Genomic DNA, 19190 nt, shown 5'->3' with positions numbered 1-19190 from the left:
GGTTCCATGGCCAGACTAAAGGGAAACACACGGAACTGATAGTGGTGCCCCAAGATCACAAAGAATAGGAAGTGATTTTGGGGGTCCGAATTGGAATATGCAAGTAGGCTGCCATCAGATCGAGAGAAGTCAGATACTCCCTTGGCTGAACTGCCAGATTCACAGACCCCAGAGTTTCCATGCTCTGTGGACCCCTTTCAAATCTAAGATGGGCCATAAAATCCCTTTTTTCTTTGTGACCACAAAGTAAATCGAGTACCAGCCTGTGCCCCACTCCTGAGGAGGGATTGGGACTACAGCTTTGAGATCTATCAATATTTGAAGGGTCTGGCAAAAGGCCTGCTGCTTCCATTCCACCTGCGAGAGAGAAGCGAGAAATGATCTGGCAAGAAACGGGCAAGCTCCAGAACCCACTGATCTGACGTGATCTCTGCCCATTTTGGATAAAAGTCAAGCAGCCAGGCACCCACCGGAACCAAGGTGGGCACCAGCAATGAGTCATTGGGCAGGATGGACTGCAGGGGACCCAGCGGAGGCGTTACCCACACCCCGGTGGGCCCCTCGAAAGGACTGCATGCGCTGGAAGAACTGGCCTCTGGAGAGTCCAGGTGACTGAAAAGAAGCGGCCCCTTGACCAGGGCAGCAACAGCAGAAATCATGCCCACGAGCAGCACCACCCCAAGCCAGTAGCCTAGGCCTATCTTCAGACAAATGAGGCACTTTAGAATCAGTTAATGTCTGAAACAACTTGTCCAAGTCCTCACCAAACAAGAAAGACTCCTTAAAAGGAAACTTTGTCAACATAGCTTTAGACACCATATCTGCTGATCAACCATGAAGCCACAAGGTACGGCGTGCTGCCACTCCAAAAGCCAAAGCCTTGGCAGAAGCTCACAAGAGGTCATACATGGCATCTGAGAGATAAGAAGCACTCATCTCAATTTTGGCAACTTCCTGCTCCACTAATTCACAATTATCAGACTCACGGTCAAGAACGCACTTGGCCCAGCGAAAGCACACCCGAGCCACCAGCCTGCCACAAATCACCGCCTGGACCGCCAGAGTTGTCACATCAAAACTATGTTTAAGGAGGGATTCCAACTTATGCTACTCAGGGTCCTTCAAGGCAGCACCACCTTTAACAGGAACAGAATGCCGTTTTGAGATGGACGAAACCACCGGTAACATCAGAGTGTCCCTATCCCCTACTGGAATGGGATAGAGGTGGGCCATGGAGTGTGAAAGGGTGCCTCTGGCACCTGCTACTGTGCGACCATAATATCCCGACTATCCTGATGCATAGGAAAAGAGCGGGAAGTAGAGCAGATCTCCTTAATCAAGGGGTCCACCATACGCAGGGGCTCCGACACAGTATCCTCAAATTTTAACATAGAAGAGACCTGAAGAATTAGCTCATGAAGCGCATCCCATTGAAAAATGTGCACCACAGATGCATCTTCGCCAGCAGGTGGGCGCTCAAACCCACCGCTGGCAGAATCTGTCCCCTAAGAGGATCCTGTAAATCTTCCCAAAGGTCAATCACCCGGATTGGAATCTAAACCTCAAGCTACCAGCATATAAGCTTTGCAAAGTGCCAAAATGAAATAAGGGGGAAAACCCCCGGCGGCCCCAAGGGACTCCCTGCCACAGTAGGGGACCCAGCAACACCTTGCCCCTGTTTCTCCAATACAGGGGAAAGGCCACCTGAGGCTACAGAGATGATGGAGGTGGTTCCCGCCAAAATCTGGCCTGAAATTGCCAAAAATGGAGCTCCAGAGGCCTGCAGCGTCTGAGAAGCCTGGGACTTTCCTGCCGCAAAAGCCAAGGAGCCAACCAATGCGGTAAAGGAATCCTTTTTACCCTGACCATCGGCGGCTGGGGAATCACCATGTGGGCAGCGGGGGAAGCCCGAGATTCTCCACGATCTGAAGCCGACTCGCGAGGTACTTGCAGCCGGGTTCCCTGGCCTCCAGCACCGAATGCTGACAAGACTCCTCCACCGCTCTGGCCTTTACAACGCTTGCACAGGATGGCTGCGAGTACCTGACATCTGGAACACAATGAGCACTTTTTCCCTTTCAAAGTTCTCATTGTGCTGAAAACCGCTCCTAGCTGCAAAAAAGTACCAGTTAGTTGAGAACAGACAGAAAAACACAGCAATTTTAAAGGGAAATGAGCCCTTTAGACCTTCACAGCCTCAGGATTTTTTTTTCTTTACTCGGAACAGACTCCACGGCTTTCAAAGCTGGAAGAATGACCAACCTCGGGGATCAGGCTAACAGCTGAGGCATCTCTACAAAAATGTGGGGAGGTGAAGGAAAGGGGGAGGGACCTAGCACAAGACCAGCCAGGTTTGACACTGCTGAGGTTGGACAGATCTCCAAACAGGACCCGTCCAAGCTCTGTCCGGCAAAAAAGGGGAACCCAGGAGTTCGAAATAAATTTCAACAGCCCTAAGGGGGGAGAGCCGAATTAGTCTTACCACACTGCTGGAGACAGAGAAAGACTGGATAGGTATGTGGGCTCAGTCTCCACCTGCTGGTCACAGTGAGGTATAAACTATTCGTAAGGACTATACCAGTCTACTAGGCGAAACAGAATGGGGGTTTACTCACATTATGCAATGCCAGACTGTCAGCAGCCTTGAACAGCATTTGAATAGAGGAAAAGTATTTTCTGCCTCAGAAACAGATCCAAATGGATCCAGACTTGAAATCTTTGGACTCTCAGTCAGCCAGACACCGACTATGACTCTGCCCCCATGGATCCTTGCCCATGCGGTTGTGGGTGGGAAAGGCAGCCTGCACCTTGAAACTCAGGTGGGTTTCACTCCAGACGCATACAGCATGCGCTTGAAACCTATGACAAGGTCACCGGGAAGCAGACTCCCAAGGGAAGGGACCCAGAGTCTAGAAATTGTGGCACACAGCAAGCTGGCTCCACAGATCCTCAAGAGTTTCTTTGTGAAACAGTAGCCCAGCAGCACGGGATTGCATCCTTTCCTCTGACAGGGGACCACCTGGAAGGGGTCTCAAGGTACTAAAGCCACCGAGAAAAAGAATCAGAGCAAATGCAAAGACTTCTGCACGGATTGCTTGCAGAAATTTTAACTGGATATGTTTGCTAGCTCTCAGGCTAAGGGGGTGGAGCATGTGCTCAGAAAAATTTGTGGATTACTGCAACTCCCGGATTGCAGATTGGGATTGAACACCTAGCGTATGGAATCTGGAAGGGACGTAACAGAAGGACTGCTTTGTTGCATCTTTCATGCTCTAGACTGGTCTGGTTAGGATGATAAGGAAGCAAACATTTGGTCTTATCTGCCAATTGTCTTTTCTTGAATCCAACTCAAAGCAGTCCAGATATCATCCCTATCAAAGGAAATATGCTCTCTCTTGCTCATCTCTGGAGGTTCAATGGAGTCTGAAAATTTATTTCAGAAAGCACTTGCTATTTTTATTTTTTTCTGATGTTTTCATTTGACTTATTATGGCTCTACCTAGTCTTCATGTTTTGTTATTGGAATACTGGTGAGATGTGGTTGCATGGAAAATTTATAGTCAGAACGTATAATAAATAAATAAATATAAATACTCCACTTTAGTAAGAACTTATGTCATTTGTATGTTGTCTCCATCTGCTGGTTGAGAGGTTCAACCCACATGTTCTGGACTGGTCTGATTGAACTCAAGAAAAGAAAATTAGCAGGTAAAACCAAGATGGACAAGAAGGTATCCCTGCAGCTCCTTACCCAGTCAGGGAGTGCAGCCCAGGTGGGGATACGCTGGCAGAGGTCTCGCAGGATCCGGATAACTATCACACAAGACTGCAGGCCATTTGCTCGTGACTTTGTGGAAAGAAAAAAAAAAAAAAGTTAGCCAATCAAAAGTCTTAGTATTGTAAACGGATGTACAAATCACTAGAAGGGGAACTCTTCTCAGTGTCCATAAGAGACAGCTTTAACAGCTGTAGAATTTAAAGTAAAAAGTAACAAATCGCTAAAATACCCACTTAAAGAAGCTACAGAGGCAGAGAAATGAAACTATCCATTGCCTTCCTCAGCTGCTGTTCTTATTTAAGATCTTTACAAGCATGGAATGTATTTTACCTGAAACCACTTGGCGTGGCGAAGGGCACTCAAGGACTCCAAACATTTCTGTTTGTTCAGAAGTTCCTGGGGGTCTGACTCAGGCTCAGGCTCAGGCTCAGGCTCAGGCTCTGTCTCAGGCTCTTTTGCTTCTGTTGAAAAACAAAGTTATACCTAAAAATATTAAATAGCTGTTATTGTCATCTAGCTTTTTAGGAATCATTTCTTTACAACTAAAACCTGTCACTCTGTGCAAGCACTGAATGAACTACAAACTCACTGTATACTCTGCATTAATCATAGTCTCCATGGGTTTGAATAATAGAAGCCAGATTCAGATATAGAATCCAGCTTCCTCACATGGTAGGACAAAATAATACCTTTGGGGCATCAGACCTGCCCTGAAATTTCTTTATATCTCCCCTCTCCCACAAATTCAGTTTGGATTTGTTCATGGGATGCTTCTTGTTAAGTAGTTATGCATAAAACCCATCCTTTCCAGATATCTGATAGTTATTTGAACTGTTAGAAGTCTGACGAAGAACACAGGCAGGAATTATTGTCCAGTGCAAGGAGCAAGGAGCTTCAAAACTGGATACCAGGCACAACCTCTCCCCCCCTCCCGGATTCAGACCCAACTGTGCTTCAGTTTGTGGTTGTACATATAACTTCATTTACCAGAGCTTTTCCTATCTTAAGATCCAAAGAAATATATTATTAAAAAGGAAAAATAGATCTTTAACAGTTGAAAAGCATAAGCACTGATCAAGAAGATCAAACAGATTAAAATTATAGGAAATCTTGAGGAACCCTCCTTGCACATACCTTTCTCAGCCTCTTCATCTTTCAATATAGTGGATGTGATGGAAACTCTCACTTCCATTTTTGGCTCCTTGCTTGATGCAATGATGATGTGAGCTTCATCAATATTGCATGAAACTTCATATTGGTCTTGCGTTAATGTCTGGTGGGTTTAAAAAGAAAAACTGGCTTGGACCAAGCCCCTCTCAAGTTTCACATGCAGAATTTCCCTGATCTATCATAGAACTAGGTAGCAAAGGTACTTACCCTTTAGAAGGTGTTCTCCGAGCACAGCAGGCCACTAATCTCACATGTGGGTGACGTATCCATGGAGCCCCAATGCAGACAGTTAAGTGTTTGTATCACTTCAAAAGTTGAAGACAGCATTCCACGTTAAGGTGCCATCCCATAAGCTTCGCGAGCTTTGGACCAGCAATGAAAAATGTATCTAAAACTACAGAATTCAACTCTTAGGAGAAGTAGGAGGGTATGCGAGATTACTGGCCTGCTCTCCTTGGAGAACACTGCTACAAGAAAGCAGGCCATATTCTCTCACATCTGGGAATCCCTAGTTATCAGGCTCACCAAAAACAAGAACATTAGGAACTCACAATGGTGAATTCTAAGTTTAATTAGCCTAAAAACATAAGTACATTGTTGTGGAGGTGCAGCCAGGACCAGAACAAAATGGGCAGGGGGGCGGGGGGTTAGATTCTATACCCCAAACAAACTTTGCAGGACTGCTTGACCAAACAACTGTCATGTTTGTTATCTCGTTCTAGACAGTAGCGAGATGTGAATGTGTGGACAGAAGCCCAGGTTGCAGTGTTGCATATCTCTTCAATGCAGGCTGAATCTCAAGTGGGCTTCCAATGCAACCAAGGCTCTAACAGTTTGAGCCATGACATGATCCTCGAGAGACAGTCCAGCCTGGGCATAAGCAAAAGAGATGCAACCTGCTAGCCAAATGGAAATTACGTGTTTACCAATGGCAGACTCCCATTCTGTTAGGATCAAAGGAAATAAGCTAAGCAGACCGTCTGTGTGGCTTAGTCCGCTCAATATAAAAGGTCAACGCTCGCTTATAGTCCAATGTGTGCAGTGCGTTTTCTCCAGGATGGGCATGAGGTTTAGGAAAAAAAATGTTAGCAGGACAACCAACTAATTCAGATGAAACGGACACTACCTTAAGGAGGAACTTAGGTTGTGTGTGAAGAACTACTCTATTGTGATGGACATTCGTGTAAGGTGGATCTACCACTAGGGCCTGAAGCTCACTGACCCTACGAGCTGAAGCAATTGCCACCAAAAACATGACCTTCCGGGTCAAGTACTTCAACACACAGGTATCCAATGGCTCAGAGAGCCTTCATCATCTGGGTAAGGATAATGTTGAGGTCCCAAAATACTACTGGAGGATTGATAGCCCCAGGTACAAAAAATACCTTAGATTGTGAGCTTGCAAGGGGCAAACTACCTGCATATCACTATGTACAGCAGTGTGTATGTCTAGCAGTTCTTGTTAAAATGTTTATTTTATTTTTATTTTTCCTCTAACTCTACTTTTCACTTCTCTATTACCCTCCAGGTACTTTAGTTAGATTGTGAGCCTTCGGGACAGTAAGGGAATTTTTCAAGTACCTTTCTTATTTCTAATCTTAATGTATATTTTCTGTAAACCGCTTAGAACCTAACGGATGTAGCGGTATATAAGAAATAAATTACATTACATTACATTCTATAGAAATAAGTAGAGGTAGTAGTAGTGATAGGGAGCTTTCTTCACATGAAAGTTCCAGATGAAGAGGGAATCAGATCTGCCTGAGCCAATAAGATACTATAGAATCATGGTCCCATGGTCTTGCTTGAGTTTCAGCAAAGTCTTCCTTATAAGAGGTATGGGAGGATACACAAACAGAAGATCCAATCCCCAATCCAGGAGAAAGGCATTCAATGCTAGTCGGTTGTATGATCTGGGCTTGGAGCAGTACTCAAAGACCTTGTGAGTGAATGGAGTGGCAAAGAGATCCACTGAGGGGGTGCCCCACCCTTTGAAGATCTCCCAGGCAATGCCTTCATTGAGAGACCACTAGTGTGATTGAATTATTCTGCTCAGTCTGCCGGCCAGGCTGTTGGATCTTCCCATCAGGTATGTGACTGCGAACTATATTGTTCTGAAAGGCCCAGTTCCACACCCTGCCTCTTGACAAGGTATGATCCCATTCTCCTTTGCTTGTTGGTGTAGTATATCTGTCCAAATTTGTACAATTTTGTTGACTAGCCAATCTCTGAAAACCTTTACAACTTCCAAATTGCACAGAGTTTCAAGAAGTTGATATGAAAATCTTTCTCTTGGGCATACCGTGAACCTGAGTGTGAAAGTCCATCTAAATGAGTTCCCTACCCCAGGCTTGACGCATCCACCATCAGAAACTTCTGATGCTGAGGAGTCTAGAATGAATTCTTCATGATCAAATTGGATCAAACTGTCCACCAGAGGAAGGACTGTACTAGGTCTGATGTACTAGTACCAGATGACATATATCAGATTCCCAAAAGCCACTGGGAAGCTAGGTTCTACTGGGCTTGTTCTCATTTGTAGATGTGCCAAAGGAGTGACATGCACTATGGAAGCAATGTGGCCCAGTAACCTCAACATCAGCCAAGCTGTGACCTGCGAGGGCAATGTGTCCGCCAGTGCCAGGGAGAAAAGCTCACACTTGCAGTGTGTTGAGTAGGGCTCCTAAGAATTCCCATCACTGGACCTGTGTCAGTTGGAACTAAGGGGTGCTAAAAAAACTTAGTAGCTCTAACAAATGAATAGTTCTCTGCATTAACTCCCCAGCACACTCATAAGAACATAAGAATTGCTGCTGCTGCTGCTGCTGGGTCAGACCAGTGGTCCATCATGCCCAGCAGTCCGCTCATGCAGCGGCCCTTAGGTCAAAGACCAGTGCCCTAACTGAGACTAGCCCTACCTGCGTACGTTCTGGTTCTTGTCTAACTTTGTCTTGAATCCCTGGAGGGTGTTTTCCCCTATAACAGCCTCTGGAAGAGCGTTCCGGTTTTCTACAACTCTCTGGGTTAAGAAGAAATTCCTTACGTTTGTATGGAATCTATCCCCTTTTAACTTTAGAGAGTGCCCTTTCGTTCTCTCTACCTTGAAGAGCATGAACAACCTGTCTTTATCTACTAAGTCAATTCTTTTCATTATCTTGAATGTTTCGATCATGACCCCTCTCAGTCTCCTCTTTTCAAGGGAGAAGAGGCCCAGTTTCTAATCTCTCACTGTACGGCAACTCCTCCAGCCTCTTAACCATTTTAGTCGCTCTTCTCTGGACCCTTTCGAGTAGTATTGTGTCTTTCTTCATGTACGGCGACCAGTGCTGGACGCTGTACCATGGCCCGGTACAGCGGCATGATAACCTTCTCCGATCTGTTCTTGATCCCCTTCTTAATCATTCCTAGCATTCTGTTCACCCTTTTCACCGCTGCCGTGCATTGCGTGTACAGCTTCATTGACTTGTCGACCAGTACTCCCAAGTCTCTTTCCAGGGGGATCTCTCCAAGCACTGCATCGGAAATTCTGTATACATATATAAGATTTTTGTTACCGACATCCATCACCTCACATTTATCCACGTTAAACCTCATTTGCCATGCCGCAGCCCATTTCTCAAGCGTGTTTATGTTACATTGCAGGTCTTCCAAATCCTCCTGCATCTTCACTACTCTGAATAACTTCGTATCGTCTGTAAATTTTTATCACCTCACTCGTCGTACCAATTTCCAGGTCGTTTATAAATATATTGAAGAGCACGGGTCCAAGCACCGAACCCTAAGGCACTCCACTCGTGACACTTTTCCAGTCCAAGTACTGTCCATTTACCCCCACTTTCTGTTTCCTATCTACCAGCCAGTTTTTAATCCAGGTGAGTATTTCACCCTCCATTCCATGGCTCACAATTTTTCAAAGTAGTCATTCATGCCGAACCTTGTTGAACGCCTTCTGAAAATCCAGATATACAATGTCTACCGGGTCACCCTTGTCTATCTGCCTGTTTACTCCCTCGAAGCAAGTGCAGTAAGTTCGTCAATCAAGATCTTCCTTTGCTGAAACCGTGCTGGCTGGTCCTCATCAGATTCTGTCCATCAAGGTGATCAATGATGTGGTCCTTTATCAGCGCCTCTATCATCTTTCCCGGTACCGAGGTCAGACTCACCGGTCTGTAGTTTCCTGGATCTCCCCTCGAACCTTTATTGAAGATCAGCGTAACATTCGCCACTTTTCAGTCTTCCGGAATCCTTCCTAATTTTATCAACAGATTGGCTATTAGTTGAAGCAGTTCAACCCCTTTCAGTTCCTTGATTACTCTTGGATGGATGCCATCTGGTTCCAGGGATTTATCATTTTTAAGTTTATCAATCTGCCTGCATACCTCTTCTAGACTGACCGTCAACCCTGTCAGATTCTCGTCTTCATTCCTGCGTTCCTTCGTTCGTTGTGTATATCCTCTTCAGTAAATACAGATGAAAAAAATGTGCTCAGTTTGTCGGCGATGACTTTGTCCTTCTTTAGCACTCCCTGTATTCCATGGTCATTCATGGCCACCTGCTTCTTTTGCGGGTTGTTTCCCCTTAATATATCGAAAGAACGGCTTGAAGTTTTTTGCCTCCTTGGCTATTTTTTCCTCATAGTCTCTCTTGGCCCCTCTTACCGCCTTATGGCACCTGCTTTGATGTTGTTTGTGCTTTTTCTAGTTTTCGTCCATTTTTGACCTTTTCCATTCCTTAAACTAAGTCTTCTTGTCTCTGATTGCTTCCTTCACTGCTACAGTGAGCCACGCCGGTTCCTTGTTCTTTTTCCTCTTGGATCCCTTGTTGATACCCGGTATATGTAGCTTTTGTGCCTCGGTGACTGTGTCCTTAAAAAGGGACCATGTTTGCTCTAGCGTTTTTACAGTGCTTATCCTCTTTCTCAATCTTCTTCCTCACCATGAGTCTCAACCCTTCGTAATTCCCTTTTTGGAAGTTCAGTGCTGTGATCGTTGTTCTGGATCGATGTTTTGCCCCTGTGTCCAGGTTGAAGCGGATCATATTGTGATCACTGCTTCCCAGCATCCTTTCTACTTTTACATATTAATGCAAGGAGCCTAAGAAACAAAATGGAGGAATTAGAAGCCATGGCCAATGCAGAGGACATAGACATCATTGGAGTCTCTGAAACGCAACAACAAATGGGATATAGCACTGCCGGGGGTACAAGCTCTATCGCCAGGACAGGTCAGGACAGAAAGGAGGTGGAATAGCCCTATACATAAATGGACTCAGCAGAGATGACCAACAAGCTGGAATCGCTATGGGTTAAAATACCGGGAAGGAAAGGGCCTGAAATAAAGATAGGCCTATACTATCGTCCACCTGGGCAAATCGGAGATATCGATGAAGAAATGGAAGCCGAGATGAAGCGAGAATGCAAAAGCGGTAACACGGTTATTATGGGAGACTTCAACTACCCCGGGATAGACTGGAGTCTTGGAAGTTCAAAATGCGCTAGGGAGACAGAATTCCTGGAGGCTATACAAGATTGTTTCATGGAGCAGCTTGTTAGAGAACAAACGAGAGGAAATGCCACTCTGGATCTAATCCTAAATGGGTTAAGAGGACCTGCAAAGGAAGTAGAGATAGTGGGACCGTTGGGAAACAGCAATCATAACATGATCAAGTTCAAGGTTGAGGTAGGAATACCGAAAGGAAAGAGAACCATAGCGACAACTTTCAACTTCAGGAAAGGAAACTACGAAGCAATGAGAGAAATAGTAAGGAAGAAACTTAGGAACACTTCCAAAAAATGGCAAACGGTAGAACATGCCTGGTCTTTTCTCAAGAACACGGTGAGCGAGGCGCAAAATCTGTATATCCCCAGATTCAGAAAGGGGTGCAAAAAGAGTCAAACAAAAGACCCGGCGTGGATAACTAAAATAGTGAAGGAAGCGATAGGCAATAAGAAAAATTCATTCAGGAAATGGAAAAATGACAAAACTGAGGGGAACTGGAAAGAGCACAGGAAGTATCAAAAAGAATGTCACCGAGTGGTTAGAAAAGCCAAAAGAGAGTATGAAGAGAGGCTAGCCAGGGAAGCACGAAATTTCAAACCTTTCTTTAGATATGTTAAAGGGAAGCAACTGGCTTATTCCTTAGGCTTCTTGCTTTCCTGTACTTACATTTGAGTTTGCGGCCTGTTACTTTTTGCATTTCCTTCCCTCTTGTGTCCCTTTCGATCCATCAGGATTTCTGTCTTGCCTATGATCCGGTGAGTCTTCCCTGCTATCTTCCTGCACGGTATCCTCTGGGTATACCAGTTTCTGAACCATCGACTCTTGCTCAACTGTCGGCTTTCCCCTTCTTCCTAGTTTAAAAACTTCTCAATTTCTCTCTTGATGTTGTTTGCAAGTAGCCTCGTTCCATCTCCGCTGAAGTGAAGTCCATCCTTCCTGAATAGCTTGCTCTTCCCCCAGAATGTCGCCCAGTTGCGCATGAAGTGGAATCCTTCAATGTGCTCGCATTAGTCAATCATCCAGGTAGAAAACCATAGATTCCCAGTCAGCCTAGTGAGGCTGCACCATTGCTAGACATTTGGTAAAGACTAGTGCTGCCCGATTCGAATCAGTTCACCGATTCAAATCAGGTGAATCGATTCAAATCGGTTCGTTTTTGTTAAAAACCGGACTTACCGATTCAGCTGTAAGACGAGTTCGGGCTATTTCATGCTGCCGGCCTCTTCCCATCTAATGTAACTTCCGGTTTTGCAAAACTGGAAGTTACATCGGAAGAAACGAAAGGAGTAGGAGAGTCAAGCAGACCTCGTGCAGCAGCAAATACTATTTTTGGCTGGCTCTTTCCCCGCATTTCTCCTCTCTTCCCCGCGATTTAATATCCAGTCCAGTAAGTAAATGAATCTGAATGGGGGCTGGGGATGGAAGCTGAAATCGGCAGGGGGGCTGATGAATCTTGGGGGCTGGGGATGGAAGCTGAAATCGGCAGGGGGGCTGATGAGTTTTGGGGGCTGGGGATGGAAACTGAAATCGGCAGGGGGGGCTGATGAGTCTTGGGGGCTGGGGATGGAAGCTGAAATCGGCAGGGGGGCTGATGAGTCTTGGGGGCTGGGGATGGAAGCTGAAATCGGCAGGGGGGCTGATGAGTCTTGGGGGCTGGGGATGGAAGCTAAAATCGGCAGGGGGGCTGATGAGTCTTGGGGACTGGAGATGGAAGCTGAAATCGGCAGGGGGGCTGATGAGTCTTGGGGGCTGGGGATGGAAGCTAAAATCGGCAGGGGGGCTGATGAGTCTTGGGGGCTGGGGATGGAAGCTGAAATCAGCAGGGGGGCTGATGAGTCTTGGGGGCTGGGGATGGAAGCTGAAATCGGCAGGGGGGCTGGTGAGTAATGCTGCCTGATTCACGATTCAAATCGATTCACCGATTCATTTCAGGTGAATCGGTTCAAATCGATTCAAAAACAACAACAAAAAAATCGGCCTCCCAATTCGGCACTGACCCTCCCCCCTCAGCCCCTAAAGCAGGATCGGCAGCGCTGCCTCTTGCTGGCCGGCTGCTGCCGCTCCTGCTTTAGAGAGCGAGTGGGGAGTGTCAGTGCTTCTGTCCGGCTTCCCCCCTGGCCTCACGGCATCAATTTACCTCATTTCATAAGCCTGCATAAGCTCGCTAGTGTTAGCGATCTTTGCAAGCTGCCATCAGGTCTTCCAAGCTGCCTTCTCTCTGCCATGGTCCCACCCCCTCCTCTCCAAAATCCTGCAAAGCCGAGCCGCCCTCTACTGTCATCATATGCTGTCGCGCGATGGACGAACCCACTGCATCCACAACTGGCGACTTCAACATATTCCTATCCCCCTCCGAGATGGGATACAGGTGGACCATAGACTGTGCAAAACAAAATGGTGTTTCTAGCGCCTTCCATTGCACAAGCACAATATCCCAAATATCCTGATGCATAGGAAAAGAGCAGGAGGCTGAGCGAATCCCCAGAAGCAGGGGATTCACAACACGCGGGGGCTCCTTTGAATTTTCCTTGAAACGTAAAACGAAGGAAACTTGAAGAATAAGCTCCTGGAGCTCTTCCCGCTGAAAAATGCCCACTACAGATGCATCCTTGTCAGCTGGTGGTTTCGAAAAACATCTGCCAGCGGTATCTGTCCCCCTGAGATGATCCTGGAGGTCCTCAAGGGAAAGTGTCTCCACAAACAAAAATATCATTGTTCCAAGAGACTCTTGGCCGCTTGGATGAAATTGGGAGTGGGGGGGAGTCAAAACCAGTGCTGAGGGGGGCTGAACAAGAGTGGAGATGGAGGATGAACCCCCCCCCAAAAAAAAAAAGCCCGAGACCCCCGAGGCAGATGCAGAACCCCCCAGCCACCTGAAGATAAGCCTTGCTCAGTCCAGCACCAGAGACGGCGACCAGAAGGCCACTAAACAAATTCCAACAGTTCTACACTAAACCAGGGAAGACTGCAACAGCTTACCACGACTTACTGGAGACTAGTGCTGCCCGATTCACGATTCGAATCGGTTCACCAATTCACTTCAGGTGAATCGATTCGAATCAATTTAAAACACCAAAAAATTGGCTTCCTGATTCGGATCCTCCCACCTTGCCCCCTAAAGCAGGAGCGGCAGCGTTGCTCTTGTTGGTCGGCCGCTGCCGCACCTGCTTTAGAGTGCGAGGAGGAAGCGTCAGTCGGGAAGTGCTGCTGTCAGCTTTCTTTCCCCCCCCACCCCCCCGGCGTCCGATTTCCCATCCTGGTGTCCAATTCCCATCCTGGCCTCCCCGCACCGTTTACCTTATAGGTGAAGCCTGCAGAGCAGATCACAGTACTAGCGTCTTTGCAAACTGCTTCGAGGCTGTTTCCTCTGATGTCAGAGGAGGGGTGGGACTGCAGCAGAGGAAACAGCTCAAAGCAGTTTGCAAAGACGCTAGTACCGCGATCTGCAGGCTTCACCTATAAGGCAAACGGTGTGGGGGGCCAGGGGGAACACGGAGGCCTTCCCGGGGGGGGGGGGTGCACAGTCCTTCAGGGTGGGACAGGCCTTCAGGGGTGCAGGCCTTCAAGGGGGGGTGCAGGCCTTCAAGGAGGGGGGTGCAGACCTTCAAGGGGGGATAGGCCAGGGATGGTGGCATAGGCATTCAGGGGGGACAGGCAGGCCTTCAGGGGGGGATAAGCTTTCAAGGGGGGACAGGCTAGGGATGGTGGCATAGGCCTTCAGGGGGGACAAGCCTTCAAGGGGGGGACAGGCCTTCAGGGGGGGGTGCAGGCCTTTGGGGGGGCGACAGACCTTCAAGGGAGGAGGGCCCTGGTGTAGAATTACATGGAGGGAGGGAAGGGGGGTTCAAAGAGACGTGCATATGCTGGACTTTGGGGGGGAAGAAATAATGGGTCTAAAAATAGTGGAGAGGAAGAGAGATGATGGACAATGGGATTTAGGGAGGGAAGGAACATAAAGGGAGAGAAGTTGGACACAAGGGATGGTGTGGAGGGGGGATAGAGATACTGGGAAAAGAAAGGGAGAGATGGTGGACCCTGGGGTGGTGGGGAAGGAGGGAGAGATGCTGGATCTGTGGATGGAGATGAAAAAAAAGAAGGATGCCAGACCTCCGGGGCAGGGAAGGGAAACAGAAGGGGAGGACAGAGATGGCAGATAGATGGTTAGCACGGAAAAAGAAGAAAGAAGGAGACCCAGGCAAGCAAGTTATCGGAAGACAACCAGAGCCTGGGACCAACAAGATTTGAATAATGATCAGACAACATAAGGTAGAAAAACTAATTTTATTTTCTGTTTTGTGATTACAATATGTCAGATTTGAAACGTGTATCCTGCCAGAGCTGGTGTTAGACCGCATACATGAGCTAGGATTTAACAGAGAGAGGAAAAGTCTTTTTTATTTTGTTTACACCACAGCACCAGTGTGGTTAGGAGAAGGCAAAGGGGATAAAGAGGCTATAAAATAAACCCACCAGGATGTTTGAAAAAAAAATAAATAAAAAAAAACCCCCCAACTGGGCAGGAAAATCGAATCAAATCGAAAAACCAATTCAATAGGCTGAATCGAACAAATCAATTTTTTTTTCCCTGAATCGGGCAGCACTACTGGAGACTGACAGCAGACTGAGTGTACTGGGGACTGCACAGCCAAAAGCCAACTTGTACTACAGTCAAAAGTTTATGCTTCAGTCTCCACTTGCTGTTCATGGTGAGCTATTACCCATCAGTGAACTGTGCCGGTCTGGAGAGACACTTAAGAACGTCCTGATATTTAGAATCAAGACGCTAAACACACCAGTTGTGAAATGCACTGAGACAGACTTGGAGAAAGCCACTACTAGCCCTGGATTGATAGCATGGAATGTTGCTACTATTTTGATTTTTCCCAGGTACTTGTGACCTGGATTGGCCACTGTAAAGACAGTATACTGGGCTAGATGGACCATTGGTCTGATCCAGTAAGACTGTTCTTATGTTCTTGAAGTCGCTAGGCACCTTGGACGAGAGGAAAACTGTCAACACAAATTCAAAGGGCTCAATGGTGCAGAGATCTCAAGTAAAATTAAAGCCAAAAACAGCTCAATGCTGCCAGAACAGGAAAAGAATTAAAGCAGCCCAAATGCCTGAAAATGAAAAGTTGAAAAGTTTGAAAAACTCAACTAAAAGGGGGAGAATTTGAAAGAAAATAAATAATGAGAAACTGAAGAAAAAAACGAAGGGAAGACACCGAAAAAGGCAAAATTTTGATGCACCATGACTCTGAAAGCACAGCTTCTCACCTCTGTGGAAAACTGCAGGTCTTGCAAGTTGATGTCAGGAGGGGTGGCACAGCATGTGCGCGGTATGAGTAGTGCTTAAAATTTAAAGTGACAGTACACTTGGCATCTGTCTGAACTAGATTCCATGGATGACATCACCCACATCTGACAATATTATACCTGCTTGTCCACACAAAACAGCTGTTAGCACTAGGCAAATAATGAGTACATGTCAACAAATGAAGGTAGGTCAAAACTCATACTGTATACTTAATAAAAGATCAATTATGGCATGTCTATTCTAGATGTAGCGTTGTAAGTACAGCATTATAAAACTATTCTGAACACAGCAAATGATAACTTATCTCTATTACTGAAATAAAGTCCCAGAGAAATTCAGTGGTCGGTAGAGATAAACCATAACCAAGCCTTACCAACAGCTGTTTGGGCAAGTGATCTGCAATCTTCTGAAAGAGAGATTTGGTGGGTTTCTGGGTTGATAGTAGGATAAGATGCACATTTCTGTCCCCACGAAGTAACAGGCCTTTTGCTAGAATTCCAACTCGCATGACCCCCTTCAGTGTTCGGGAAGAAGCATCCACCTTGCTGTGAAGGAGACAAGTAGGGGATAAGGGATCAGCAGTTTCTAGATTCAGTGCCAATTAGATCATTGTGATTTCTGAAAATGACCTCAACTACAGTTGGCTGCTGTTCATGAAGCCTACTGCCAAAGATAGCTTCAATTTTGGCTGCTTTGCCCCTAGTATAAAGGCACATAGACTGAAAATAGGCACCTACTTGGCCTTCACCCTAAGAAAGTAATTTTTTTTATAACATAACATAACATCGTACTTATAAACCGAATAACCGTAAGTTCAATGCGGTGAACAAAAGATTAAAAATAACATAACCTAACGATGATTTAAATTAGTTCGCTAAATATAGTGGTACCTTGGTTTACGAGTATAATTCGTTCCAGAAGCATGTTCGTAATCCAAAGTTCTCGTATATCAAAGCAACTTTCCCCATAGGCCATAATGGCAACGCTGACAATTCATTCCAGAACTCAAAAGGTGCCGAGGTAGTGGCAAGGGGTGGCCCAGGGGTCTGTACCTGTTGGGTGCCAGGTTAGGGTCCGTCCGCCAGCCACTGAAGAACCCCGCAGTGCCACTTCGGGGGGATGCCTCGTCTGTCCACCAGCCGCTAAAGAACCCCTGAGCCCACACAGCGCCGCTTCAAGGGGATTTCTCTTCTGTTCGTCAGCCAGCCTTCCACTCCAGGTGCCTTCTGCATGTTGGAGAGCCTCTATCTGAGAACGCAGCCGAGTGCCTCCCACCTGCACGTACCGTATGATCACGCACGTCGATGATTGACATTATGTATGATAATACGGAACGTGCAGGTGGGAGGCACTCAGCTGCTTGAAACATAGAAACATAGAAAGATGACGGCAGAAAAGGGCTACAGCCCATCAAGTCTGCCCACTCTACTGACCCACCCCATTAAGTCTGGGTGCTAATGACTTAGTTCTTTAGCTCGACCCTCGTAGTGATCCTACGTGGATGTCCCATTTATTCTTAAAGTCGAGCACGCTGGTGGCCTTGATCACCTGCATCGGAAGTTTGTTCCAGTGATCCACCACCCTTTCTGTGAAGAAGTACTTCCTGGTGTCACCATTAAAGTTCCCTCCTCTGAGTTTGAGTTCGTGCCCTCTTGTGACCGATGGTCCTTTGAGAAGGAAGATGTCGTTTTCCACCTCGACACGTCCTGTGACATATTTAAATGTCTCAATCATGTCCCCCCTTTCCCTGCGCTCCTCTAGAGTATAGAGCTGCAATTTGCCCAGTCTTTCTTCGTATGAGAGACCCTTGAGTCCGGAGACCATTCTAGTGGCCATCCGCTGGACCGACTCGGCTCAAAGCACATCTTTACGGTAATGTGGCCTCCAGAATTGCACACAGTACTCCAGATGAAGTCTCACCATGGCTCTGTAAAGTGGCATTATGACTTCAGGCTTGCGGCTGACGAAGCTTCTCTTGATACATCCCATCATTTGCCTTGCCTTGGATGAGGCCTTCTCCACTTGTTTGGCCGCCTTCATGTCTGCACTGATGATTACTCCCAAATCCCGTTCTTCTGAAGTCCTAGCTAGTGCTACTCCATTCAAGGTGTATGTTCTGCATGGATTTCTGCTGCCGAGATGCATGACTTTACACTTCTTAGCGTTGAAGCCCAGCTGCCATGTTGAGGACCAGTTTTCCAACATGATCAGATCCTGCGTCATACTACCCTTGAGACTGCTTTCACTTACTATATTACACAGTTTGGCGTCGTCGGCGAACAGTGCTACCTTACCCTGAAGCCCCCAGGTTAAATCCCTTATGAATATGTTGAAAAGAGATGGTCCCAGGACTGATCCTTGCGGCACTCCGCTAGTCACCTCCGATGTCTCAGAGAGGGTGCCGTTGACCACCACCCTCTGAAGTCTTCCACTCAGCCAATCATTGACCCATGCAGTTAGTTTCTCACCTAACCCCATCGATTTCATCTTGTTTAATAGTCTACGGTGCGGGACACTGTCAAAAGCTTTACTGAAATCCAAGTATACCACGTCCAGAGACTCTCCCGAGTCTAGCTTTCCTGTCACCCAGTCAAAGAAGCTGATAAGATTGGATTGGCATGACCTGCCCCTAGTGAATCCATGTTGACAGGGATCCCTCAGATTTTCCTCATCCAATATCATGTCCAATTTACCTTTAAGTAAAGTTTCCATAAGTTTACACACTATTGATGTGAGACTCACCGGTCTGTAATTCGCAGCCTCTGCTCTGCAACCCTTTTTGTGCAGAGGGACAACGTTGGCTGTTTTCCAGTCCAGGGGGACTTGGGCTCAGATAGATGCTCTCCAACATGCGGAAGGCTCCCGGAGTGGAAGGCTAGCTGGTGGACAGAAGAGGAATCCCCCTGAAGCGGTGCTTCCTGCAGCTGTAAGTGCTCGTTTATCAGGGCAGTGCTCGGTTTGCGAGTAAAGCACAGTTACTTACCGTAACAGGTGTTATCCAGGGACAGCAGGCAGATATTCTTAACGTATGGGTGACGTCACCGACGGAGCCCCGGTACGGACCTTTTTAACTAGAAAGTTCTAGTTGGCCGCACCGCGCATGCGCGAGTGCCTTCCCGCCCGACGGAGGAGTGCGTGGTCTCCAGTTAGGATAAGCCAGCTAAGAAGCCAACCCGGGGAGGTGGGTGGGTCGTAAGAATATCTGCCTGCTGTCCCTGGATAACACCTGTTACGGTAAGTAACTGTGCTTTATCCCAGGACAAGCAGGCAGCATATTCTTAACGTATGGGTGACCTCTAAGCTAACAGAGAGGGAGGAGGGATGGTTGGCCATTAGGAAAATAAATTTTGTAACACAGATTGACCAAAGTGCCCATCCCGTCTGGAGAAGGCATCCAGACAGTAGTGAGTAGTGAATGTGTGAACTG

The 19190-nt window shown here is 46.9% G+C and overlaps 1 protein-coding gene across 2 annotated transcripts in view; it reads right to left on the bottom strand.

Moving 5' to 3' along the window:
* The window catches only part of ZFR2 (zinc finger RNA binding protein 2), a 353820-nt gene that overhangs the window by 55170 nt on the left and 279460 nt on the right, over positions 1-19190 (bottom strand). For both annotated transcript variants that reach the window (XM_033954204.1, XM_033954205.1), the window contains exons 13-16: positions 16137-16308; positions 4913-5051; positions 4109-4239; positions 3752-3847 (exon numbers count right to left, since the gene is read on the bottom strand). In XM_033954204.1, the coding sequence (XP_033810095.1) occupies positions 3752-3847; positions 4109-4239; positions 4913-5051; positions 16137-16308 (538 nt within the window). The remainder of the gene's footprint in view (positions 1-3751; positions 3848-4108; positions 4240-4912; positions 5052-16136; positions 16309-19190) is intronic.

Source organism: Geotrypetes seraphini, chromosome 8 (genome assembly GCF_902459505.1).
Source record: "Geotrypetes seraphini chromosome 8, aGeoSer1.1, whole genome shotgun sequence".
Classification (NCBI taxonomy): domain Eukaryota; kingdom Metazoa; phylum Chordata; class Amphibia; order Gymnophiona; family Dermophiidae; genus Geotrypetes; species Geotrypetes seraphini.
The sequence above is the reverse complement of the archived record's forward strand: the minus strand, read 5'-3'. Positions and strand labels throughout refer to the sequence as shown.